This window comes from Pagrus pagrus, assembly GCF_965226575.1.
Source record: "Pagrus pagrus genome assembly, chromosome: 6".
Lineage (NCBI taxonomy): Eukaryota > Metazoa > Chordata > Actinopteri > Spariformes > Sparidae > Pagrus > Pagrus pagrus.
The window spans coordinates 7,072,468-7,098,949 of NC_140190.1; the positions used below are offsets into that span (position 1 = coordinate 7,072,468).

The window sequence follows — 26,482 nt, forward strand, 5'->3', positions numbered from 1 at the left end:
TGAAATAATGACCTCGCCAATATCTATGTTAACTGGATTTCACATTGCCTTACAGAAATCCGATCTCGGACATTAAGTAATTTTCCCTGTTTGCATTAAGTGGCCCACAGGGTGCTGCGCTCCATTTATCATGTTTATGAAAGGTGTTTCGGCGTTAATCGAGGGGAAAGAAGCAGAAAGTCAACATTTGTTCAAAGGAATATTCCCTCTTTCCGCAGCCTGACCCTCAGCATTAAAACTGAATCTTGACTTGCACCAGATCAGTTGACCAGAGTAGTAAACAGCTTTTGTTTCACAGCACAAATACAAATAATGAAGAAAGTTTTAAAGTGTGTAATGCATGTAAATAATGTTTATGTATTTCTACAACGGACTTCAATTATTTGTGTTTGCCAATCCCAAAAACTCTGGTTCACTGGGTAGAAATGTTATAATGTGATTCTTAGGTTTCCCTCATTGGAGCAAATTATTTCTTTAAATCTTGAATGCACTGATTTATCAGAGAAAGCGCATCAATATTATCATGGCAGACCTTTATTTGGCTTGAAACTATTTGTTCTTATGTTGGTGACAAGCTGGTGAGTTTTATGAGGTTACAGAGGTGTTCAGTTCAGTGCTTCTTGGGCAGGGAGCAGATCAGTCCAGGTGGTCAGCGGTTAAAAACTACTACTACTACTACTACTACTACTACTACTACTACTACTACTAATACTACTACTAATACTTTATTTCTTTTACTACTTGCCCAGTTGGGTAAGCAAGTTTTTATTGTTGATCTATTTCTTTATTTGAAAAGAAATTTGCTGTGCTATTCAGGTTATGTTCATGAAACATTTCTTGAAAACTGATGATTTATTAAGCTATGTGTGTGGATATGCGCCCCATCAGCACACACACACATAAACATTGTGTCAGGCTCTAACAGGGCAAAGCTAATGACATCAGGCTGATACACACTAACTCCACTAATCTACACATATCAGCGAGTTGTGAACCAGTGGGTCTGATGACAGCAGCACATACAGTAACTGTCTGATTACCATCAATCAGCGAGGACAAAAGGGGGTCCAGTGGCACTGACCTCCTTCCACCACAGTATGCTCACAATGCAGACAGTGCATGAGGCCTGATTTTGCGGCGAGGTATGCACACGGCGAAGGGACGGTAGCTGAGGCATTCTGCACCACATTCCTCAGGAGACAGAGGCAGCAGTTCTCCTCTGTGCACACAGGCACGCAGGACTAACTCACTGCACTAGATCTTAACTTCACTTTGGTTGCAGCAGTGACTTGGTTTTCAGGCAAAACACCACCAACGCTGAATGAAATACAGGCTGATGATTTGTATTAGTAGGAAAAACAGAGGTGCTCCCACTTTCTCAAAACGTTTAATAAAGCATTTATTATGTGGCAAACCAGAAATAAATAAAACAAATTGGCTTCATGTTCTCAGCTATCACTTCACCAATACCAGTAGCAGTGTGCTAAATCCATTCTTGTGTGCCAAACTAGTCACTACGTATTAACCATGCAAATGTGTGACATGGTGACATAGTGTGATGTCACAATGAAACTGAATTAAAGGCGGGACTACTGACGAGGCGTTTCAAGAGCAGTGATTTCTGTGGGAGAGAGGAGCTTCGGCTGGTGCGGACTTTGACCTTTTTAACTTTAAAGACCTTTTAAATGCAGAAGAACATACAGTATATAAAACAGCAAAGGAAAGGGAAAAAGCATAATAGGTCCTCTTGTACTATCAATATCAGTATTGGCTCTGAAACAAACAAATAAGTCACTCCCTCCTTCAAATACCTTGTTGTGTCCAACCAAGAGGCCTGAACCTATTCACTATTTTACAAAAAAAACCTTGTCCTTATAAATTCCCTAAAAAGCTCAGAGAACTTCCTGGAACAGACTGGTTTTATGCTTCTTTCTTAACTTCTTACTCTTCTCCCGACACCTCAGATTTATCCTTCTGACCCCCTTGGGCTCAGACAAGCACTTATAAGTGCCACAAAAGAGTCACACGAGATCCCAATAATTACTGTCTAGACAAGCAGCCATGTCTTCAATAACTACACATACACTGCAGTGGGTAGCTTGGTGACGGCGTGTAAAAAGGATTCTCATGAGCCTTGTGCATGCAGCCAGACACAAGGACAAAGCAAACACAAGCACACTCCCCACCTGCTCCTGCTTCAAGTGTTTGTTAAAGGTAAACAAATGCCGAGACACTAACTGCACTTGTAAATACTTAAAAAACACTCAAACCGGGCAGAAAGAAAGAATGAAGGAGGAACCATGAAGAGAAGGATGAGAAGCATCAAAATAATACAAAGTGTATCAGATCAATATTCTTGATATGTTTTGATTATTAAAGGGGTTGTAAAAACAGGGGACGGATGGGAAGCTACGTGACGTAAGAGAGAGTCAAGTCCTGAACTACCCTCTGACCTCCTCACAGAGAGACTGAAAGGAAAACATGTCCTCTCACAGATCTGAATCTGAATATCTGAATGTTTGGTTTGTTACGCAGTCTTGTGACAGCAGCCTCTGTTTTTCCAAGTCATGTCTTGGGTCTTGGGAGCCTCTAACCACCGCAACACAGCACACTCGCAGAGGAGAGGAGCGGCGCGATGACAGGCGTTTAGAGGAGGACTCAGCCAAAAAAGTCGTAAAACTAGCTGTGCCTGGTCTATGAGAATACTTTGAACTGCATGAAATCTGCACTCTATAGCAAACTATGACACATCTTTACGGTCATTTGCATCAATCAGCTTTTCCCCCAGACAGGCTGGCTGTGAGAGAGAAATAACTGTGTCATTATTCTGCTGTCAGGCTGACACAGTGACCCTGGGTAAACCCCTGTTTGCTGACACTGTCAGTCAGTCAACAACATGGATTACCCAACAGAGTTTAATGCAGGTCTGGCACTGCTCTGCTCAGGTACGTCAGGCAAAACACTGATTTATATAATAGGTATATTACTATAGATGATCACAGAGCTCTTATAGGATAATTGTAACTTAACAGCAGGTTCTGGTAGTGGCTATTATTGTCCGTCTTTGGTCAAGACTGAAATGCTTCAACAACTATTGGATGGGTTGTCATGTAATTTTTCGCAGACATTCATGGTCCCCAGAAGATGAATCCTACAGACTTTGGCGATCCTCTGACTTTTCCTCTCGTACCATCAGCGGGTTAATATTTCTAGTTTTTAGTCAAATATCTCAACAGTTACAGTGTTAAATGCTAATTAGGTCAGTGGGCCAGAAATCTACTTGGCTAAAGTTTTGGCTAAATTTCTACTTGCCCCTCTACAAATCATTTTATTTATTAGCTGTTATCGATCAACAACAAATCTAACTGTCATGTTTAATCTTTCAGTAAACAAATCTGAACATTAATACTGTGTCATACATGCGAAGCAACGACACCACCAAACCAAACTCCTGTGTCCAGGAAAACTTAAATGTTCACTTGCACGGCGCTTGATCGTTGTTGCGAATGTGCAACTCTCAGGGATGAGAAGGAAGCAAGACTATTTAGCCATTACCATCATAAACTCCCGCAAAAAAATCTATTTGTTTAATATCTACTTGCTCAATACAGCATTTTACTTGCCCCGGACAATCCTCACTGTTGAGCCCTGAACTTTTGGATGGACTGGCACAAAATTGGATGAAATTTGGTATTCATGTTCCAGTCAGGATGAATTGTAATAACTTTGATCGTGTGATGTTTCATCTGCGCCATCATCAAGTAATCGTGTCTGTGACTTTGGTTTTAATGACTGCAGAACTAATGACATTGATGATCATTGGAAAACATGTTACCTGCTAGCAACAGCATGGTACCATTGTCACCATTAGCATTTCACTTTACAACCTTACCCAAAAATGAACACCAGAGATAATGTTCACTGCATTTATGGACTTATTGATAAGTGTCTCAAGCAGCTGCCACTCTGTTTATGAATAGAGAAACCAAGAACATGACAACATCATAGTGAAAATGATCCACAATGTCAAGTATATATAATTTGTAATAAATACACATGATTATTAATAATTGCCAAACTTTGTTGCAAAATTGTACACATTCTCGAGGATCCTCTTTCAATCCGAGCGGAAACAGAAAATGAGACAGATATCTGAAATAGAAAAAAGAACGACTGACAGAATGACAAGCATGTTCAGCTGTGGTGGGATGAAATGCTGCTCGCCTCTCACAACAGCAAAATATATTTAGTTGTCAAAGACATTTGCTAATTCTAGAATAATCTGTGCCATCCTGGGTCATCCCAGAGGATATTTCTATCTGTAGCAGCTCGCCTTTGCCTGGCGACGGGCTGCTGCATGGGAAAGGCATGTGAAACTGGAGTCTGGGCCACTGGACCTCGTCTGGTCATCCCAAGCTGCTCCTCAACCTTTTGTTTCTCTGCTACAACAATGCGCAAATTAAGACATGCCAAACGGTGGACAAAACATAAAGTTCCTTGTAAGATTTTATTAGGGAGCAAAAAGCCTCTTATTCGACACTTTTGATATATTAGCTTGACAACATACAGCCTTGTTTTCATACAGCCATCGTCTCTCGAACAGTTTACTCAGTTCAAATTAAATTAAAAAACATGTAGTTGATTACTCCACCAAATGTGTTAATTTAGACAAGTTGCCGCCATAGCCCAGCGTAGTCTCCCCAGTGTAGGAGTGGATTTTTGACACTGATGTTTAATTGTGTGATGGTTCACCACATAAATAAACCAAACACTGGGGTGATAAAACATCCAGAGTTAACTGTTAGCGAGCTGCACGCCTCTTAAAGAAATCACGATGACAAACTTGTCCACCAACTGAAAGTCTTTAATTGTCCCAGTGAGCCAGCTGCTGAAGTCTACAAATACGAATTGAGGCTTGACCTCTGGATGACAAGCATTGCATATGTGACCAGAAAAACAACAATGTGATGACACTGACACAGCGTCGTAGATGGGCCTGAGGCGATTACAGAGAATTCTGCATGTTCCCATTTTAACTGCGATGTGCAGCGCAAATACCACCTGCTTTCATTCTCATATTGTTAGCTCCTCTCTGGAGGGGGTGATAGACACCGTCCGTGAGAAAAAAAAAAGCCACAAGTGTTTGTTGGGTTCACAAATTCCTTTCTGTGTTAAAAAAGAAATGTGAAAACAACTTTGGGAGGAATGTCATTTATGTCCAGCCTCTGTGAGGGCCTGCGGCAGCATTTCAGAGCACGGCCTGAAGCAGCTGACAGACAGACACCCGCTTCTCCCATTATGTGTTGAATCTTATAGAAATAGGTCTCCTATAAGTAGACTGACATCTCTGTCTCTGTACACATTTAGACGGCGTCTGGACACATGGAGGAGCTTGTCTTATTGTGAGAGGAGTCAGATCGACTGTGACAGAAGTAAAACAGTCTAGGGCTGCAAAGATAAGTCGATTAATCAGTTAGTCAATCAAGAAGATTAAAAGTCATCTATTTTAATAATCGATTAATTCAGTCAATTTTCAAGCAAATACGTCAAACTGGCTGGTTGCATTTTCTTACATTTAAAGATTTGCTGCTTTTCTTTGTCATTTTTGATAGTAAATGAGTCTTTGGGTTTTGGAGTTTTTGTTGGACAACAGAATTAATGTCAAGATGTCACTTTGGGCTCTGGGAAATTGTGATGAGCTTTTCTCACAATGTTTTGACACTTTACAGACTAAATACTTCATGAATTAATAGTGAAAACCAAGTCCCAGATTAATCAATAATGAATATAATAATTAGTCTTCAGCCTTAAAACTATCAGAGCTAGAAGGACTATTCTAGTAGAAGTGCTGTTTCTGAAACATATTATCACCCAGAGACAGGAGGACTGCTTAATTTAAACTGTAGAAGCAGCTCTTCTGAAGACCACTTTGAGTAAAGAACATATGGTCACTGTTAAAGGACCACTGTAACATCCTGACCATAATCATTTCGACATGCATCCAAGTTGCATTTAATCAAGTCGTGCTCTTCAATGTAATGAGCATCCTTTCTTTATAAGGAAGCTTTCTCAGAGTTTTATTGCTGCTTAAATAAGGGTTCAAAGTATCTACGACGAAACACTAAAACACTGGAAGAAGAGCAGCCCAGTCGCCAGGATTAAATGTTGACAGGCAATACATTCACCTTTGTTTGTGTAATATTGACATTTCTACAATGAGTGTTATAAGCTCCATAATAAATAGAAAGTTGCAGAATGTTAGACTTTGTTGAGAAAAGTTGATCACAAAACCGCAACACAAAGTGGGAACACTTTAGTTTAAAATAACAGTTTGAGATTTTGGAGATACACTCTTGTGTCTGCAGGGTAAATATAAAGCTACTACCAGCAGACAGTTAGCTTAGCTTAGCATAAACAATACTGAAAACAGAGGGAAGCCTGGCTCTGTCCAACCAGCACCACTAAAGAAACGTTCAGACGGACAGTAGTCCTGTGTAACCAAACAAAGCCCTCTCATAGCTTCATATCTGTTATGTAGACATGAGAGACGTATCAAATCTCATCTGTCAGCCAGGAGGCGAAATAAGCCAATTCCCTGGAAATGCTGAACTATTCCTTTAAAGTCACCATATAAACGCACTATGATGTAGTTGTGAGCAGATGACATTTTTATTAATGCATTTGTCAACAACTGTAATCCCTGATTACTGACTGCTTGAGTATAAACAGATAATGAACATATCATGTAACACAGTAGTTATTATTGTTGACAAATACTGCACACTAAAATGTCCTTATCTCTGCTCTCAATTGCATTATAGTAAGCTATAAACTTAATAAATGCTTGTAAAGAGGTGTTGCCACTTAATTTAGAGTAAGTGCACTCAACTACTGGCACATAAAGAGCTGCTGAATTATAGCAAAAAAAAAAAGAGCATTTTAATGTTGGGACTTTAAAAAGCTACGACGAGTTGTGAGTGCACACCAAACAGGCAGAGCCACTGTTGTCAACAACATTTTTCTTTTTTTCTGAATAAGAATTGTGCAGATGTGTGGAAGGAAAAAAAAACAATGGTGGCCCAGAGCTCGAGGTTGGTCCACTGAGTTTGGCATGTCCTGTTTAGGTAGCATTCTTCACAATATACACATAAAAAACACACGCAACCTACAGCCCAACTGCTGAATGTAGGCATCAACACACAGCCTCAGAGCTGATGCAGAGCAATAGCTACGTAATTTGTACGAGTTGTAAATCATCCAAAATGTAGGTAATGAGTTGGGAGAGCAAAGCATCAAAGGGATAAACGCCTGTCACACTAACTGGAAGAAAATGAGTCTGAACTTCCAGGACAAGGAGTGAGGTGAAAGCTCAAGACAGACATATTGTGTGCTGATGAAAAAGTACACAGATAACACATAGGGCAAAATGACACTGGATCAAGCAATGGCATGTTCGTAACCTCCCCCCACCGAAAGACAAAAAAGAGCCATCATAATGAAAACACTGGGGGAAGCAAAATAACAGCGGGGTTCAGCGCATGTGAATAACCTTTCGGTGCTGGAAACACAGCTCACCCTTTCCAGAATAATTGAATTTGGTGTGCTTTGTGACCAAGTATAAAGGCCTCCCTTTGCTGAGCGGCAGGCCGGCCATGGCTGTTGCATAACAGAGCTAATAAAGGGGGCCTACAGGGCCCAGGATGGAGAGGAGGAGGCAGACACGTGGGAACTGCCTCTGTTCTGCTGCTTTGTCTGGGGCCGCGAGCAAGCAGAGCCCCTGGGCATTAGTGTAGGCATGCCTGACATAACGCTCATACCAAAGTAACAAAAAAGCCCCACAGAACTGCTCGGCTTATCTGCAGGAGCTGGCACGGCCGCCCCGAGTTGCTCGAGGTATCCACCGTCCTCTTAATAATCATCAGGAGTGAACGCAGTGACTACCCAGGGATGGAGATGTAGTTCACAGGTTTTCATTTGGCCCAACACCAGAGTTTGCTCTTGTGTTGACAGATGCTCTGTCAGTTTCCCAGGTATCTGTGCACTGCGTTCACACATCCATCTTATTTTTCACTACACGCCGTCAGCTAACCAACACAGCTCCAATCCAGACGCCCAATGTACCAGCAGGAACAAACATGAACTCTGGCTGATACGCAGTTCCGTCACAGCACATCATGATCATCATTGACAATTATGTTTGAGCTCAATGGCTCTTGTGTTTTAGTGATTAGGCGATAATTCGATGTCGACACACTCTCTCTGCGGGTCAGCAGACTCAAGGCTGGCACACATCGTACGACCCTCGCTGCAGGCTGCACCATTTGCCAGATCACAGAACCTGAACTTGGAGTTGGTAAACAGTTATACTGAGCTTTTTGTTGGTTGGAGCATCAGGAGTTCAGGAGAAGCTCCTGAGGCCTTTGTTACACTTTGAACACAGATCATATTATGCCCAAAATATGTAAAAAGTTTGATCCTTGTCGAATAAGGAGGCTTTCAGTCCCCTAAACGTCACCTCTGTTCTGTCAGTGTCTGACACAACCTACCACGCTCCAACAAATACTGACCCCTCAGACCAGGAACCATGTTTTAATCAGTCCACAGCAAAAGATTCCAGGAGTGTTGACTATTTTCTCGATGAATCAATAAATTGTTTGGTCTATAAAATGTCAGAAAATGGTGATGAAAGTCAGTCAGCCCAAACCCAAAATTCTTGTTTTGTCCACAATTCAAAGATATTCAGTTCACCGTCATTGAGGAGGAAAGAAAAATATTCACATTTAAGAGGCTGTAATCAGAGAATTTTGACAAGTTCTCTCAAACTGATTAATCCCTTATTCAAATAGTTGGTGATTTATTTATAAGTTGACAATTAATTTACCATTAATTGTTTGTTAACTGACAAAAAATGAATGCCACCAAGTTTGATTATTGATACATTTTCAGTTTTTAAGCAAAAACGCAAACAATTCATTTCATATTTTAATGGTTTTCTGAGTATTATTTGGTCAGAACTGGCCACCTGTTGGAGCAAGGTCACTCCGAACAAATCGGTGCAGCATATCACCAGAGTAATTGCTAACTACTGCTAGCTGTGGCTGCAGTTTGGTAGTAAGCTCAGCTAGCCATGCAGCTACCAGTCCAGACTGGAAGCTTGGGGTGGTATTACTGTATGAGATAGGACAGGCTGGGGCTAGCTTGTTAGCACGCTACCTTCAATAAATATCTCTGCGACAAAACAAATACAAGTCTTTGACATAATGTCTGAACTGTTATTTAAAAACTGTTATTTTAAAAAAAAGTAAACAGAGGAATATTTAATTGACTTACTCACTTCATATCATTTAAAAATACCAGTCAATAATATGACCATCCCAAAACTGTTGTCAAACAACAATACCATTGTTCACTGCTCAAATACCATCACTCTTTGCTGAACAATCTGATCACAATCACTATGTCTTTCAAGTCTGGCTTGTACAACAGCTCACATATCAGTTTGTCAAACTCACTTTAAGCCAGTAAGTCATGCTGATGAAGGCCTATAACAACATGTGGTAGATACCTGACAACAGTACTCAAACTATGAGCCTTTGATTTGAGTTGTACTTAAAACAGAGCAGCTGTCAAACACAAGGAAAAGTATGAAACGCTTATCATTGCTGCATTCTTCCTTCTGCTGCTGCCGTCCACATCATGTGTGAGCGGCATGCAAACAGCCCTTTTTATCTGCAGCTAAGGGAAAGCAAGAGCTACATTTTTTAAAGAGCGGCAACACCGGCAGAATAGCTGACACCTTTTTGTATCTGTTGCATGTTAGCAGAAAGTCAGCTTTAGGGCTACATAGTGATGTGATTTATTGGAAAGTCTGTATCAGGTGGTGACAGAAGACATTCCACTGGCCAAGATAACCCATAAATCACTGAGCAGCACCAGAACAAATGCAGAAAACATTCTTTAGTCATGCAAACGTAAAACCCCAGATCTCCTCCTTCAAACGCTGACGACTAGAAGATCTTGTGAGGCTGCTATCAGCTTCACACAACAATGGTTAATCAACTGGCAGGGAGGAGGAGGGGAGGGGGGCTTGGAGGAAATCAGGTTTCTCTTATCTAGATTACATGCAGCTACTGCATTCCCACTGTTCAAATCAGCTGCAAGAAATCTGCTTTGAAATGTTACAAAGAAAGACGGAAAAATCAAAACTCTCGAAGTGTCTCTGCGGCCGTGCTTTGAGTGTTGTTTTTGTCAGGCACTGTGAATTTCTGCCTTTCCCCTCATAATGCAGCAGAGTTAAAATACTTGCTATAATTCCCAGTAATCTCACAAAGTCTGCTTTGAATGCCTGATTGAGCCTGTTTCTGGGCTGGTGAAATCCCAGTCCCCACAAAAGCACATCCTTGCAGCTTTCCCAGTGGCCCAGCTAGCATTCCTCACATATTTTCACAAAGATTTCTGGGAGTTGGAGTTTAAAGCCCCTGCTGTACTACGCTCCATTCTCAACAGTGAAACACACAACATTAAGGGTCATTTTGATGCTGAACTACAGCATTATAGTTTAGACTGTGCAGGACTTGAGGTGTCTTTGCATGAAAAGGGAAAAGGGGGTCTGGATAACAATAGCTCACTGTGTTAGGTGTGTGAAGCAGGAATGTTTCAGGTCACTGGAAGTCATAAATCTACTGAGCTGACTCTGAATGATTGAAGTTTGAGACAGACATCCTCCTCCGTGAAGAAGAGACAGATTAGTAAACAGTCAGACTGACAGGCTTTCTGTGCTGCAAGTCACAGCCTCTGCTGCTGTCTGCCGAGACCCAACTCCTGTGAAACACAACCAACCGGAAAGACTGAGCTGCTGTCTACCTCCATGTCAAAGACCTGTCAGACTTTTAAACATACATATTACTGGAGAAGTATTAATGTGAGCAGCTGCACAGTGGGTGACCATGGGCGTTTACATCCCGTGTTTGCATGGGAACTTGTTTAAGAGGAGGGGAGGCCACAACTGCTGCCAAATCTCATCCGATTCATCGGTCGTGGCGACAATATCCACCGCAGCCTTATGTCACATTAAAGGGAATGGAGGGAATTTACAGCCAAAAACAAAAACACAAACTGCCTTCACTTCTAGTCTCTTCTCCTCCTCCTCCTCCTCCGCCCGGCCGCCCTGGCATCTCCTCCAGTAACTTCTGCTAGTTTGTTGGGACGACTTGTTGAATTAAAACTACTTTTGTGTGAGTGTGTGTGCTCCCAGGCCTTTAGCATACCTATCTCTGGGGTCAATCCATGAAGTTTGCCGGGTGTTGTGGTCGATAAAAAACACTCTGCCATCGTAATCCCGGGCTTCCTCCCAGCCCGCGGGCAGCGGCAGCTCCGAGCTCTCTCTCCGCTTACCGCCGCTGACCCACGGCATAGCGTCGGGATGGTGAGAGGGCTGAAGCCCTCTGCCCTGCTTTTTATCCCCCCGAAAAAGTCGCTCTTCACTGCATTACAACAAACTCGACCTCGACGCACTTGTCGGCGCAAAGAATGGAGACGCAAATACAAAACTTTCCACCGAGGTTGTCCGCAGAAAACGTCCCGCTGGAGGTACATCCACGTTTCTTCTTGCTACCCCCCCTAAAAAAAAAAACACTACCGCAGCGCTCTCACGGTCCTCGGTCCTCCATGTTCGCCTCCTCCACCATATTTCATTCCTCCGTGTCCATATTCGGGCTGAGCGGATTTGCATAAACGGTCGGACGTACGACTGAGCGACTCCTCCGTCCAATAGGGAAACTTCAACACGTTCATTAAAGTCAACTGCTGTGACAACAACGTTTATAAAATTAATTTAATATTTTAAGCGCCACGACGATTCGGCTAAAGTCAGCAGCCGTTGGTGGACAAGTTAAAGTTAGCTAAAGAAAGTTAGCTTACGTTAACGTTCAGCCTCCGAACAACAACCTGTGGATTCGCGTGACATAACTGTGATTTAATTCAATAAAACACATTATTATCAAGAATTATTATATTATATTAAGTAAAAGAAAAAAGGTGTCGTTACAGAAATAGGTGAATAGTTTAACAGGAGTTTAACTGTAATTTAAAGCCGTGGACGACTCCCCCCTGAGCACGGACAGAAGTTTGTTGTTGACTGCGGGGTTATTTAAGTGGTGCAGCAGCGCCCCCTGGTGTCTGGAGGCTGAGTGGTAGGTTACTGCCACTGCAGCCTGTTAGTAGAGAGCAGTGAGAGGGAGTGTAACTCATTTACTCAAGTACTGTATTAAAGTACAATTTCATTCATTCAACCTTTATTTAAATCTCGAAAAATCATTGAAAGAGAGAACACAAATAATAATAATAATAATAATATAAAAAAAATAGAATAGGTGCAAAAATGTGATAACAAACAGAAACAACGAACGTAATCACAGAGCGAGTAAACAGATAAGAAGCAATATGACAGAATACAAATAAAACGGGGGGAAAAGTACTCAATTAACCAAACACACCTGCGGCCAATTTCACTTTACTTAAGTTATATTTAATGCATGATATCTTGACTTTTACTAAAGCATGTCTTGTGTGTACTGTGTGTGCTACAACACTGCAAGACAGAGGCCCTTCTCCCCTCATCATATACCTGCACTGTGGATCAGCAAGACCTTTTTGACAGCAGACATTTTGGCTTGTCAGAGCAGGATAATCACTAATATATAACATTACAGTAAAACCACCCTCTGTCATATCCCTCTAGGACACTTAACCGCACTGAGTCATCGTGAACAAAATTGGTTTCACCTGTGCTTTTCCTGCTTTGACAAGTCAACCTGTCTGCCGTGGAAAAGTCTTATTATCAAACCTGGCAACTGTCCCAGGACCCCAGATCCTGAGCTGCCTGAAGGCTCCAGGTTCATTGAATGATAAAATGAATTGCTAACATTGTTTACTGTGCCTACAACTCAAGTAACTCAAGTTGTGGCGCTAAGTTGTGTGTGTTGATGGTTATTGATGCTGTGTATTTTTTCTTATTCTTCCAGTTTAAACTGAATAAATACAATTTGATTTAGCAGTGTTGACCTGGTAGTGCCACAGTGATCTTTATCATCATGCTCACTAATCAATGAGAAGAAAAGCATTAAGTGAGAGTAGAATATACCATATAACACAATTATATAAAAAGATAATTCACTTGTCCTGGATTGGCTCCCGGCTCCCTGCTACCCTCTCAAGGACAAGCAGTTATAGATAATGGAGTTGGATAAATGGATTATGGTGTTTATGTGTGTGAGTTTGAGTTGGATTCAGTTTTTTGTTTCTTTAGGTCATCTGGGGGCTTTGCTGACCTCTATCTGTGACCAGCAGGAACTACAACAACACTAATAAAAACTTATTTCTTCAGGTTTTTAGTTCAGTGACATTCGTGCAAATTCAGCATGACATGAAATTCAAGGGATTTTCCCGTAAGAGGGAATTTCTGTTGCCAGGGCAACACAGTTTAATCTTTGTCACTGAGGAGAAAGTCAGGTAAAGTTGTGTTTCTGAGACAGTGAAAAAAAATATTGTCTTTTACAGTTGGGGTTTGGTATTGCCAGTGATTGAAGCCCCTGGTGCAGTACACCTGACTCTCTCTCTCTCTCTGTGTGTGTGTGTGTGTGTGTGTGTGTGTGCAGCCGAGCAAACTCGCACTCTGCTGCAGACGTCAGTGCAGTCAGCTGAGCGTTTTGTTCTCCAGAGGAGGAGGAGTTTAGCAGCCTGGGGATCTTATCTGTGCATTTTTGTTTGCGTGTTTGTTTCTGCGCTGTGCGTGTTTACGGCTGGGAAACATTTTACTCACATCACAGCTTTGATCTGCTGCCTCCTACGATCATTTCCCACAGGCTGTGTAGTGTTCATACGGGAGCGCACAATAAGCGGCACTGTTGTTTCTGTTTCAGTCACATGCAGTTTAAAGAGCCTGACTGTGACACCAGCTGTCACACACTTATGATTATCATAAATTCTAAAAAATGTGATGCACTTTATCATCTAGAAATATGAACCCTCATGAATGCATCCCACTATCCAGGGAGCAGAATTTATTTCCCTTGGGTGATTTTATTATAAGGACAATAAATGAAGGGAGATAGCCTCCATGATACATTAATAATTGTGTTTTAATGGCTGTAAACTCATAAGTTAACAAGATGAACACAGTGGACGGCTTTGAGTGCTGTAGAAAGGAGTTCTGGTCTTAATCCCACAGGTTTAAAACTGGAGATTTTATCTACAAAGGCAGCTCAGTTTATGCTTAACTTATCTTTGTTTGGCTCTTCTGAATAATATCTCGACTGTGCTCTTTTGGGTTGGCCCCTAGTCATTCGTTTGCTTATTTATTCAGTGACAGTGCTGTCTCTCTGATGCCACACAGGATGCACACAAATGGGCACGAGGGAGTTAATATCTTACATAAAAATGCACCATATAATATCCTTTCTACATGTAATGTCATCCCATGTGGCCGATCATCTCTGCCTCTGCCCCTGCTGCCCATTGGCACAGCAGCCGGAGCAGGAGGGCCGCAAAGGGGGAGGGCCGAGCGGGCCCCCCTCTCCTCCCTACAGCTGAAGATGTGTGCTCCTCTGAGTGGCAACTGTTTGTGAAAGAGCTCAGAGTCCAAAGCCTGAGCGGTCAAGTCTAATTATCAGGTGTTGTGAGCAGCTCTGGACGTCCGCCGGCCCTCTCCGTCTGAAGAAGAACTCTTGTGGCTCTGTCAAGCGTGGAGGCCAGAAAGAGAGAGAGAGGGAGAGAGATGGACACGTGCGCCTGCGCTTTGGAGCTGCTGGGGATGCTGGTGTTTCTCGGAGCGTGGCTGTGCGCTTTAGCCACCACCATCTCACCACAGTGGCTGACCATGTCCACCGCCCTGCTGCCGGTGGAGAGCTACGAGCTGGGCCTGTGGGAGACGTGCGTGGTCCAGGATGTCGGGGGCATGGAGTGCAGAGCTTATGACAGCCTGCTGGGTCTTTCCAGCGACCTCAAGCTGGCCCGCATCCTCATGTGCGCCTCCCTTGCTGTGGGGATGCTGGGAATGCTGGTGGCCATACCTGGACTTTACCTGGTGAACAGCTGTCACGGAGGTTTTCGCACCAAGAGGACTTTGACCATCACAGGAGGGGTGCTGGGGATGATTTCTGGAGTGCTGTGTCTGATCCCCGTGTCCTACATGGCCCATTTAGCCGTGATTCATTTCTTTGATGATAAAGTGCCTGATGTTGTGCCACGGTGGGAGTTTGGCGATGCCCTGTTCTGCGGCTGGGCCGGAGGATTTCTTCTCATAGTGGCCGGGCTCCTGCTGGTCACCTCCTGCTTGTGTTCACAGGTGGAGCCTCAGCCTGTGCTGCAGCGGAGATACCAGGTCATGAGTACAGATGTTTCCTTCAGGAAGCGCTCAGAGTACGTTTAAGGGACCAATCATAAAATAATTACCTGCATGTAGACTGACAGCACAACACAATCACATGTAGAATTGCACTGCGAACTGCTTTGAAATAATGATGTAAATATGCGGTTTTATATCAAAGACAACATCCTGTGTCTAGGTTGCTTTATCATTCATGCAACTGTTTTTAAATGATTCACCTGCACAATCCAACATTTCAATTTAAAAGAGCACTATGTAGTTTTTTTTTCCCCCACATAACTGAGTAAACAAGCTGCTCTCGGAGGAAAATAAGGTCCCCAGAACACTGTTTGAAGCTAGAAAGGTGGCAGGGTCCGCCACACTGTGTTGTCCTTTAAGGTCAGTTTGTTTATTCAGTTCATTTAGTCTGTTTAGACATAAAAAATAATCAGTCAGTGAAGACCTTTCTCCTCTGATTAAAATATATCCCCCGAAACTACATAGTGCACATTTTAAGGAACCAGCTGTGACCAGTATAAATGAATATTTTTTTTAAAGAGATGTTTTATAAAATGCTTTATATTCTGTATTCTGGGGTGACTTCAGAATATTTCTTTTATCAGTGCCAACAGAGACGAAAACACTATTTGAAGTCTGTTTTTACGGGACACCTTAGCTTTTACAATGCTGTGATTGTAAGTTATTCTTGAGACTAAAGCATAGAAAGCACAAGCTATTGTGTGCCTGATTATGTTTACTTGTGTGCTGTATTGTGCAGCACCTCCAGATGATTCACATAAAGAATTATATTGAAATTCTATTCAAAAGTTGTCTCTTTGTTTCTGTGTCAGAATATCCTGAATATGATCATCTATGTTGATAAAATGAGGAGCCGTGACATGAATCTGTATGAAACAATGAGCATATTTTTACTCGGTTATGTCAGAGGTGGAAACATGTCCGCTCTTTTGCTCTTTCCCCACATAAACCTGGAGCCTATTTTGGTCCGAAGTGGTCCCCGGTCGCTCTGTAACCAAACGTCAAGCTGAGCAGGGGTGGAGGGCTGGACTGAAAACAGCCGTCTTGGTCCATCAGGTGTGTCTGCGGCGGTGGAAACACAGCTTGAGACTAATTCCATCAGATTTCCTGGTCACTTGCTGAGCTAAGCTGTGTTTAATGAATGCTCTAATGGGCAGCGTGTACTGTGAAGAATGTAGAACAGGTTGCCCTTGCGGCTCTCGCTTTGACATAATTACACAAATTTGCCAAGGTCAGAGGGCGCCGCCGCTCTCTGCACTCCAAAACTGTCTGTATCATTTACATAGACACAGGTACAGTGACATGAACGTGTTATTGCATGGGAGGAGGATGACTTCTAAACCTCCACATCCTAACGATAATACTTTGTGCAGCGCTTATAGAATGAAGTTAATGAGAGATAATGATGTTACCACAGAAGCATATGTTGCCTAAGAGGCCCGAGACATGACAGACTTTGCCTTTGAGGATATAAAAAGTGGTTCTGTCAGGCCTCACAGAGCGGATTTAGAGGAACACAGCCTCCTACCCTCTGATGCCACGCAGGCTGCCAGGGGCTGCCTGGTGTCTATCAGTGTGAGGGCGTCTCTCAGCAGGGGAGGCAGCGAAAACAACTGCAGAGATGCTCTTTCTGATCACTGTAAGACGCCGAGCGCCGTGACTACAGGAAATGTGGCAGCACAAGGGAAATGGGACGTTGTCTGCTTATGAGAAATTATGTTTTAAATGCATCCGACTGAAAACAAACAAACGTACTCCCTCTGAGGGGGTTGATAAGTTAACTGCTCAAGAGGCAGCGAATATTGTCGAATGATTTACCGTCTTTGAGAAATGACTGACTGTAATATGACCCTCCGCACTGATGGACATGAACCAATCCTGAGTTCAGATTTTTCGATAAGATATGCAACATTATGGGGATTATAGTTTTGTGCAATACATCTTCCACTGCTCATCACCCTCATAACTGATAAACCATCATGATAATGCAGCACGCTAACAAATGCCATATGTTGACCACATCCCCTTATCTGTCTTATCTGACAGGCAAGGACGAGAACAGACTGAGAGTACAAGAACCAATACAACAATGTCAAAATACTGCACTGCAATTAAACTGTTATCAGCAAAATGCTCCAAAAGTATCAAAAAGTCAAAGAGCTCATACTGCACTGTGTTTGAACTACTCTATATCCAACTAGATAGTTTAGTCCAGTGGTGTCCAACTTAGGGTTCAGGTGTTTTCTCTCTACTTTTCTTTAATCCTTACTTTTTGAGGATAATTGTAACTTTTGGGGCTTCCAACAGTTATTTAAATCAAATGTAATTTATTTAAATATAAGAAGTTAAAAGTGTCAGATTTATGTAAGACATTTTTAAAAAAAGGTATCAAAATTGATGCAGCAGTACCAGAAATATTGCCTTTTTATTCTATGATTTCTTCTTCTTTTGCGCCTACATTACCCACAGTGCAACTCTAACTGGCAACAGTTCAGCTGGCGATTCAGGCGTGTTGTGCTAGTAGCAGCTAATGTAGCCTTGAGGGTCTAGCCTCAAGCAGAGGTGAGGAGAGGGCTGCAGAGGTCCGGTAAGTGAGTGACATCACTTGAGGCAGTTTATCAGATATGCTGGGGCTCCATTTGGAGCCACAAAAGGCTTTATACTTCTGTTTTATATCAAATTAATGTTTGAGGAAACTTATAATAACTCATACGCAAATAAAACAGAGTTGCCAACTAGACACCCTTTTTTTTAGTACCTAAGTAAGTAAATTGTATTTAAAGGGTAACTCCACCAGTTTTACACATAACGTGTGTTTACAGGTCTTGAGTGAGCACTAAAAAGTAGTATTAAGCCTTTTGTGGCTCCAGAGGAAGCTGCATGTAATCTGATAAACTGCCTCCAGTATTGTCACTCAGTTGCTAAATTGCATTGTGGGTAATGTAGGTGACTGTCCATAATGAGTCCAACAGAAGTGCATTTCTGGATTAGTGGACTGCTTTTCAATGCCTGGCACCTTCATTACCCACAATGCAACTGAGTGACGTCACTGGAGCCACAAAAGGCTTTAAATTGCATTTTTCACATATGCAGTAGTACTCCCCAGGACCTGTACACACACTTTAATGTGTATAATTGGTGGCGTTACCCTTTAAGGACAGTACCTGAGCAAGTGTAGTGTCAATCTGTATCTGATCTCCATGTCTGCGATTGATTGCAGGAACCTCCAAAGAAGATAAAAGAACGTAAATGAGGTGATAAAGCTAATGTGTTTGGGACTTCACCATCGATCAGCTCTCTTAAATCTAGTCAAGTGAAAATAAAAATGTCTTCAGCTGAGCTAAATATGTCACCTTTCTTAAACTATGATGATCACTTTCTCAGAGCAGTCTTATCAGTGTTGCTACATTTGACATTATAGCTGATAGAGTAGATCAGTGACTTAGCACAACAGATTAGATAAAAAAAAATAACCATCACAGGCGATTATGTCAGGCTTATCTGTGGAGGGGAATGTGCAAACGAGTGGGAGGAGGGTGAAGACAGACATGAAGGACGGGACCGAGAATTATTGTAAAATTAAATACCTTCCCCAAAAGTCTTATCTAGAGGAATGTCGTTTAATAATATCCAGTTATACTCAGCTAATTAATATCAGTGGTTCCCCCTGCTACAGATTACTGGCACCGAGTGTGCAGTTTATGTCTGCGTGTGATAAACAGTCTTGCAGGAGTGGTCAGAGCAGATCTACCTTTCATCCACTTCTGGGACTTGTGTTTTTGACAGAGAGCTGTGCTCGGCTGAAGAGGGCCTTTTGTTCCGCCTCCAGAGAGGTGCAGCGGGCCACAGCGTGTGTGTGTGTGTGTGTGTGTGTGCGTGTGCATGTGTGTGTCCAGCTCCCTGGCAACAATCACTACTGTGAGGCGGCCCCCTCTCCATACTCACATGCCTGCTCTCGTCAGCCTCCTACCCAGGTCACATGAGCAGGGCCCCCAGTCAACCTGACCTGCTGAGATCCCTCCTCACATGGGGCCCGTTAGAAGCCCACACCTTGGCATGTCATGTCTCCTCCCCCGGCCTGTGCGGTGATAATGCTGATCAGTCATTACAGGAAATCCTAGGATCGCTTACTCTAGACAACACTATTGGATAACACTGGAGAGATAAACTTTTATCTAAACTATTATTTATAACACCTGTCCCTGAACTCTGGCAACATAAATGTATTATAGCTGTAATCACTTCACCGCAGCCACATGAAGTTAAAATAGAGTTTAGCTGTGTAGGTTTTATTAACAGAACGACAGCAGGAACCCATATCATATCATTATACAACATGTTGTGTTACAGTACAAAGTTAAAGCAGCTATAATCAATATTTCACATTATCATTTGGATCAGATATTTGGATGACATGTCGCTTAAAGTGAAAACCCCAAATATTATCACCAACTCTGTCAGCGGACTGTTTTAGCTTCTTTCAGCTCCTTGTTTTGGTTTTCTGGCCAACAACCTTACTGATTTCTTGTTCACTTTCACCGCAGTCACAGCATTGTTTGAGGCCAGGCAACTATTTCCAATTGAAAAATGACAGAGACGCCCGTGAAGAGTGGAGCACATACTAGCCAAAGAGCTAACATAAGCTAAATGCTTTCCTTCAGGAGTTAGTGAAAACCAAAACAGAGCTAAAATAAGTATTTTTTCATCAGGTGGACACAAAAACAGCTCAGAATAAATGTTAAGTTGCTCCATAGCTGCTAAACCGCCCCACTGTACGTTAGCTTCCCAGAAAAAGTGGTAGGCAGAAACATTAGTGACAACAAGCTTGTCAACATAGTGGAGCATTTAGCAGCTAAAGAGCTAACTTAATCTAAAAAAACTTCCTTCAGGAGTTAGTAAAAACCAAAATGGAGCTGAAATGAGAGTTAAAATTTAACTTACATTCATCAAGTGGACGTAAACACAACTCCAAATAAATGCTAATGTTGCTGTATTTCTGCTAAACACCACCACTAGACTTCCCATCACAAATGGCAGACTGAAGACGTTAGCGACAACAAGCTTGTTAATATAGTGGAGCATTTAGCAGCTCAACAGCTAACTTCAGTGCCAACAATGAATCAGGGATGTTGTTCAGTGTTGACAAGATGGCGACATTTGAAAGACGCATCGTCAGGTAAAAAGGAGAACACAACTCAATTTAATACATTAATGTTTCTAGCAGTAATAGTTGAATCAGATTTTATTTTTCAGATTGTGATTCGGTGACAATGAATTCTTGACTGTTACTCTGGATGATGCTGTGTTTTACTGTAGTCCATTTCAACGTTTGTGATTCAGCAGCAGTGTTCTTTAAATGTCATTTTATTCTCTGTAATGGTCCGAGTCTCTTTCCCATGGATGAAAAAGATGAAGATCCCAGATTATAAATTAGTATTCTGTTCTTGCCATCATGAGGCTTCTTCGCTGTGAAATGCAGGATTATCCATGCCATGGCTGTCTCCGTTTGGCAAAGCATTGTTCTGTGCCAGTGTCGTTTCTGTCCAGGGACCGTGGAGAGGGTCCCTGGTGTCTCTGGGGGCCTCTGAGCCTAGGGCCTGCCAAGCGTAGCGGTAGCAAAGGAAAAGAAACCCGCTGATGAGCATCAATATGGAGGCTAAGATGCCCAATGCGATGGCTGAGCCGATATGCTGCTTGACAGGAGCAGCGGGGAGGTGGTACTCAGGAGGAAAGTCTATGGTGCTGTTGTTCAGCACAGAGCTCATGTTCCACACCAACGGCACCAAGGAGAACGTCCCCGTCAGCACATACAGGGTCCCCGCCAGCAAAAACATCAGACGTATGTTCCCACGATTCTCCACAGAGAAGTAGGCCATCCTCATGGCCAGTGCAGCGATGATGTTCCCTGCCAGGCCGCAGATCACCGCCAGCATGATCAGCACCTGAGCCACGGGGATCTCTGTAGGGAGGAAGTCGTCCGAGATGCTGAGGCTCTGACAGTTCTCGAACTGGGGCAGGACTTGACTGTAGAAACAGGCCCTCCAGATACCCACCCAGGCCACGCCCGAGGTGATGACTGACGCGTCTTCCACCTGCCACAGCCGCCACTCGTTGAGGCCAGCCGTGGCCATGATGAGGATCCATGCCACAAACCCGGCTATCAGGCCCAGGAACTGCTGGTGAGCTGTGTGAGCCAAGTAGATCATCCTGCCCAGTGTGACCGCTAATGCTCAGAGACTGATCGATGACTCAGTCATTGTTGAGCTCAGACATTGTGCCTGACCCCCATCACACCTGCTGAAAAAACACAACTGTGTTAAAATGTCTGAAACTCAGAGCTTCTCAGAGGTTTGTTGACTCCAGGTACAGTGTGTAGTGAAGGCTTTAAAGGCATTAAGGGGCAGAAATGGAATATAACTTTCAAATTATCTTTTCCTTAGTGTATAACGGTACAAAGGTACTCTGATGCACATCAGGAGGAACCTTGAAAGGGTAAAAAAAATAATAATACAGATTTCCTCACTTAGACGCTTACGCTTGTGATATCTAGCAATGTAGATAATTTTATCAGCTGAGGTTTTGAGATAAGTACCTCAGACATTTCGCCTCCAGACCAATACCAATAAAAAAAATTAGTTATGAAAAACTGTTAATTTACCAGGCAGCAAAACAATATTTACGTGCCCAACTGACCCCCACACAAAGACCCCTAAAAAGATGAATTAAGTAAACTTTAGTCAAGTAAAGTTGATAACAAATTTGCAATTGATACAATTAGTGACCCTCAATGGCACTCACTAGGGTTTTGGGTTTTGGGGCTCTTGGACCTTCTTTGCTGAGTTGGAAATGTTAAGTAGGCTATATCATATTTACTCATGTACAAATAAGTGTTTGAAACCGCAATATAAAAATATTGCACTGCTAATCAACATGTAAGTAAAGGTCAATAAATCAGGTTTACTATTAAGTCCCTGTATATACACGTGTTACAGAGCCCACGGTGGCGAGAAGGATGTAAGGATGTTTGCTTCTCAGTATAAACATTACCATAGACTGTGATAATAATAATATATGATATCAATATATATCGCTACGTATCGATTCTGAATGTTTGAAACGTTTAATACTCATTTTCTGCAGCATTGATAAACCTGCACTAGCTCCTTTCTCACTCTCTCTCACACACACACACATTATTTTTGAAGGCCTAATCTAAAAAGAAAAAGTGTGATATTAAATGTTAACCACAGTCTTTCAGCTGTCCTCTGCTACCAGCCAAGCACAGTCCTATCTTGTTGTCATATTATAGCCTTGTTATATTTACCTTTGACCAATAATTTAAAATTTAAGCTGTCAAAGTTGAGCCAATATTTTTCTGTGGTATCAAAAAATGGTATTGAATATAAATATTTTTCAAGGTTTTGTGTTGAAGTTTGAAAATCCAGTATCGTGACAAGAACCCTCATACTAATCTGTACCTGCAGTTATTCTACTTATTTTCCAGGATATGCTATACGTACACTAGTTGTTTGTTGTGATTGTTTTTATAAGTATACATTAATAAACTCAACCCTATTTATTCCATGGAGGAAGAACTTGGCCTCGTAACACTTAATCCTTCAATTTCTTCAGACAATATCTGCACTCATTTTCTACCTGCTACAAACATAAAACAGCACTGAGAGTCATCTGAAAATCCCAGCTTTTATATTCCAAGTTTCTCCTACATTATCAAGGATACAAACAAACAGTATGACAATATAAAATCAACAAATACAATCCCTCAAAGAAGAAATTACCTTAGCGAGTTTTAGATGAAAATTCAAATGTTGATCAGTCATGTAGAGAATAAAACTCTTGCAGTGGAAGTGACGAGAAAGCTTGTTTTATTGTAACTGTAGCTACACCCGCACTCAAGCTTTACTGTAGCATACTGTCGTTAATGATTGTCCATTTAAATGTCTGCAGCTCACGCAGTAAAATAAAACAACCCTCTGTAAAGTCTTCTCACTCACTTTGATGCGTCTCAAGCTCAGATTCCTTGTTGTCAGTATCCACTGATTGTTTCCACAGATGCCGGATTTACCACAGGAGAACAATTCTAATTGACGGTCCACATGTTGCTTTGGTTATGTGAGAGGAAGGCTGTCACACCTGACTGTTAAAGATAATCCTTTTCATGTCAAAGTCTTCAGCCTCCACACAATCAGGAGAGAGGAGGGTGTGGTGGAGTTAATGAATGACGAGGACGAATGAGCTGATCGCTGAAGAGAAAAATCAATCAAACACGACCACTGCGTGATTCCAGCAGACTCTTTATTTGATATAAAGGAGCACAGCTGATAAAGTGTTAAGAGTCGGGCTGTAGCAGTGCACGAAGCGTGTGAAAGTCATATTCTCAAATGTGCAGAACAAACATCCTCCAATAGGGAGACTTATTTAATCCTTACAGTCTGAAATTTAGACATTTGATAACTGAAGTTCAAGCTGGTCAAAATGCAATGATTCATCAACCAGAGCAATTTTTTTAGTAACAACTGTGGTAACTATGCATTCACCATCTGCACCGTGAATAACAAAAACACAGTGAAATAATAAAACAAAATACAGAAACACTTGGTCAACTTATACGTGGCGATATCATCATCTAAACAAGTTTTATTTTCAGAGCAGCACTAACGGATGAAACGTGCAGAAGTGGGTGAAAAAGACCGGACAGTGTTGGCAGTGACTCTCCAGGCACTTCAAATGTGGATTTCACTTGAGTTAAAGTCTGGATGTGAAGTGCTACCGTTCTTCTGTTTAGTGAAGTTGAACAAGTGCTCTTTAAAATTTATCTGCACACCTTTCCTTCAGGTACATTCACTAACATCCCACAGAGGAAAAAAGGTTCTTCAGCGGGCACGAAACTCTTAGTAAAAAGGCCACTAGTTTATATATAAATGTTAACAAAAACCTTCGTGTTTATTGAAATATTCGGCCAGATTTTGTGGATTATGTGAAAACATTTTTTTTTTTTTTGAAATTAAACATAAACCATGATAAATACTCCTAGTTGCTCAGCGTGTAACACACATCAGGTAGCATTGCTGCGAATCAGTTGAAGATAAAATACTGTCCCCTCCTGCGCGGATTCAAAAGGCTACAATAAATTACTAAAAAAAAACAAAAAACAAAATCGTAAAAATAAAAACAAAGCAAAAATGGCGTGAAAGACTTTAGATACAGTGGTTGGTTGATGCCAGGAAAAGCAGCACCTAAGGATGCTGTCAGTCCAGGTGATGTTATAGAAGTCCATGAAGTAGTAAGATGTGCTCAGATGAGGCTTCACAGAACTAAGTAAAGAAAAAAAGTCCCAACAGGTCGTCTCCGCAGACTCCTCATCTCTGTCTCCCTCTGCTGGACAACTCGGAGCACCATGACGAGTCTTATTAATCAGAGTTCATCAGTGTCCACTGCTTCAAAAGGCCAGCCTCTGCTCTATGGGCAGACTGTCCATCAGACACTTGAGCTGCTCCTCGCCCAGTTTGATTTTATCCTCAAGCTTGCGCTGCTCGATGATGAGCGCAGACTTCATCTTGACAAAGTGCTCGTAGTCCGTAAGGCTGTCCTCCTGCAGGTAGTTGCCCAGGATCTCGTAAACCGCGCGTTCTCGACGGTCCAGGTTCTCCTTCAGCTCCTTTGCGTCCTCGTGCTGTCGAATCAGCAGCTTCCGCTTCTCAACCAATGTACGCTGTGGATGAAAGAAACATTAGGATTTTTGTGGGATGAAAAAAAGCCCACATAGGGAATTTTTAGCTATCTACTCTATTTACTCACCCTCTCCTCAGCAGTAGCGTCCTCCTCCAGACTGTTGAGGGCGTTCTCCACTCTGGCCAGGCGGCCCGACAGGGACAGCAGCAGGCTCACCACCTTGTCCAAGTCCCCGACAAACATCCTGAACTTGTCCAGCTCGTTGGGTTTGCAGACCTCCTGGACTCGGGCCTCCACCTCGTCTCCCAGAGCGTTGTTGTCGAGGATGTCCTCCTGAAGACTCTCCCGCGCATCCCGCAACACCTGAAGCTTCTTGCTAAGGCTGTCGATCAGCTCTTGCTGAGAAAACAGAACACAAAACCAAAACTCACATGAAACAGGACTGTAATCTCATCTTTCTCGTCTGTTCTGAGCAACACTAAATATGAATGGGTTCCTTCTGTGAGTGTGTGGTACCTTCTTGTTGGCCAGGTCAATGTCCAGTTCCTCTTCAGAGTCTTCCTCCTCCTGCTCCTGCATGTCCTTCATCTGAAGAAGGAGCTCAGCTTTGGGAGCAGATGTGCTGTAATATGTAGAGCTGGTCACCATGGTGACAGCTGCCGCCATACTGTCCTCCTTTTCCCTGAAATACAAGAAACAATTAATGTTTTTTACATTAGCAAACCAAATAAGAACACACAGGTAGAGCTGCAATGATTAACCAAGTGCAATTATTTTAATAATTAATTCATAAGTTTGAGTATTTTTTTAAGGAAAAACAAGAAAGTCGAAAGTCTCTGATTCCAGAGTCTTAAATGTGAGTATTTTCTGGTGTCTTCACTCCTCTGTGAAAGTAAACTCAGTCGATATTTTTCACCATTTTCTGACATTTTATAGACCAAACAACTTGTCAATTAATTGAGATAATAACTGAAAGATTAACCGGCAATGAAAGTAATGATTAGTGCATAGTGCTGCTGCTTTGATAACGTGAATGGCAGCTGTACCAATATTATTAAGTGTTTTTTCGCATCAACTAATACAACTACTGACACTGTTACACTTGTATGGTGACTTAAGACGGCATACAAAATTTCATGATCATGTCCATACTCATGAGGAGTTGGTATTCATCTGGTTAATACAAGTGATTTAATGATGTTTGTGCATTTAAAGACTTTGGTGAATCTGACTTGAAAGCTAAGAAGTCTGTAAAAAGAGATTTAGGAAGAATATAAAAAGTTCTTGCATGAGGTCTGAAGGCTTTTTCAGGAGTGCCCATAAAATATTGCAAGAGTCTGTATAAATGTCTATGAATGAGTTTCACCTCATACTAGGGCTGCACAA

The 26,482-nt window shown here is 42.2% G+C and overlaps 4 protein-coding genes across 7 annotated transcripts in view; 1 reads left to right on the top strand and 3 right to left on the bottom strand.

Annotated features, from left to right (window-relative positions):
- Positions 1–12,102, bottom strand: part of wwc3 (WWC family member 3) — a 33,250-nt gene extending 21,148 nt beyond the window's left edge. Inside the window, exon 1 of the mRNA XM_084355264.1 lies at positions 11,268–12,102. Coding sequence (XP_084211390.1) covers positions 11,268–11,413 — 146 coding nt within the window. The 5' untranslated portion in view covers positions 11,414–12,102. The remainder of the gene's footprint in view (positions 1–11,267) is intronic.
- A 2,528-nt stretch (positions 12,103–14,630) lies between these two features.
- On the top strand, positions 14,631–16,184 carry cldn33b (claudin 33b). The gene has a single exon (XM_084354340.1). It carries the CDS (start codon positions 14,774–14,776, stop codon positions 15,425–15,427), a length of 654 nt encoding a protein of 217 aa, XP_084210466.1. The 5' UTR covers positions 14,631–14,773; the 3' UTR covers positions 15,428–16,184.
- Positions 16,185–20,573: 4,389 nt separating this feature from the next.
- On the bottom strand, positions 20,574–23,613 carry cldn34a (claudin 34a). Its single transcript, XM_084354994.1, has 2 exons — positions 23,419–23,613; positions 20,574–21,697 (listed from the first exon to the last, which is right to left on the bottom strand). Exon 2 carries the CDS (start codon positions 21,607–21,609, stop codon positions 20,854–20,856), a length of 756 nt encoding a protein of 251 aa, XP_084211120.1. The 5' UTR covers positions 21,610–21,697; positions 23,419–23,613; the 3' UTR covers positions 20,574–20,853.
- An 89-nt stretch (positions 23,614–23,702) lies between these two features.
- Positions 23,703–26,482, bottom strand: part of shroom2a (shroom family member 2a) — a 37,999-nt gene continuing 35,219 nt past the window's right edge. For all 4 annotated transcript variants that reach the window (XM_084354990.1, XM_084354989.1, XM_084354991.1 and 1 more), the window contains 3 exons: positions 25,613–25,778; positions 25,223–25,495; positions 23,703–25,136 (listed from right to left, as the gene is read on the bottom strand). In XM_084354990.1, coding sequence (XP_084211116.1) covers positions 24,864–25,136; positions 25,223–25,495; positions 25,613–25,778 — 712 coding nt within the window. In that variant the 3' untranslated portion in view covers positions 23,703–24,863. The remainder of the gene's footprint in view (positions 25,137–25,222; positions 25,496–25,612; positions 25,779–26,482) is intronic.

Excerpts from the sequence above, each read along its gene's own strand:
- cldn33b (XM_084354340.1), top strand. The coding sequence starts at position 14,774 with ATGGACACGTGCGCCTGCGCTTTGGAGCTGCTGGGGATGCTGGTGTTT.
- cldn34a (XM_084354994.1), bottom strand. The coding sequence starts at position 21,609 with ATGATCTACTTGGCTCACACAGCTCACCAGCAGTTCCTGGGCCTGATA.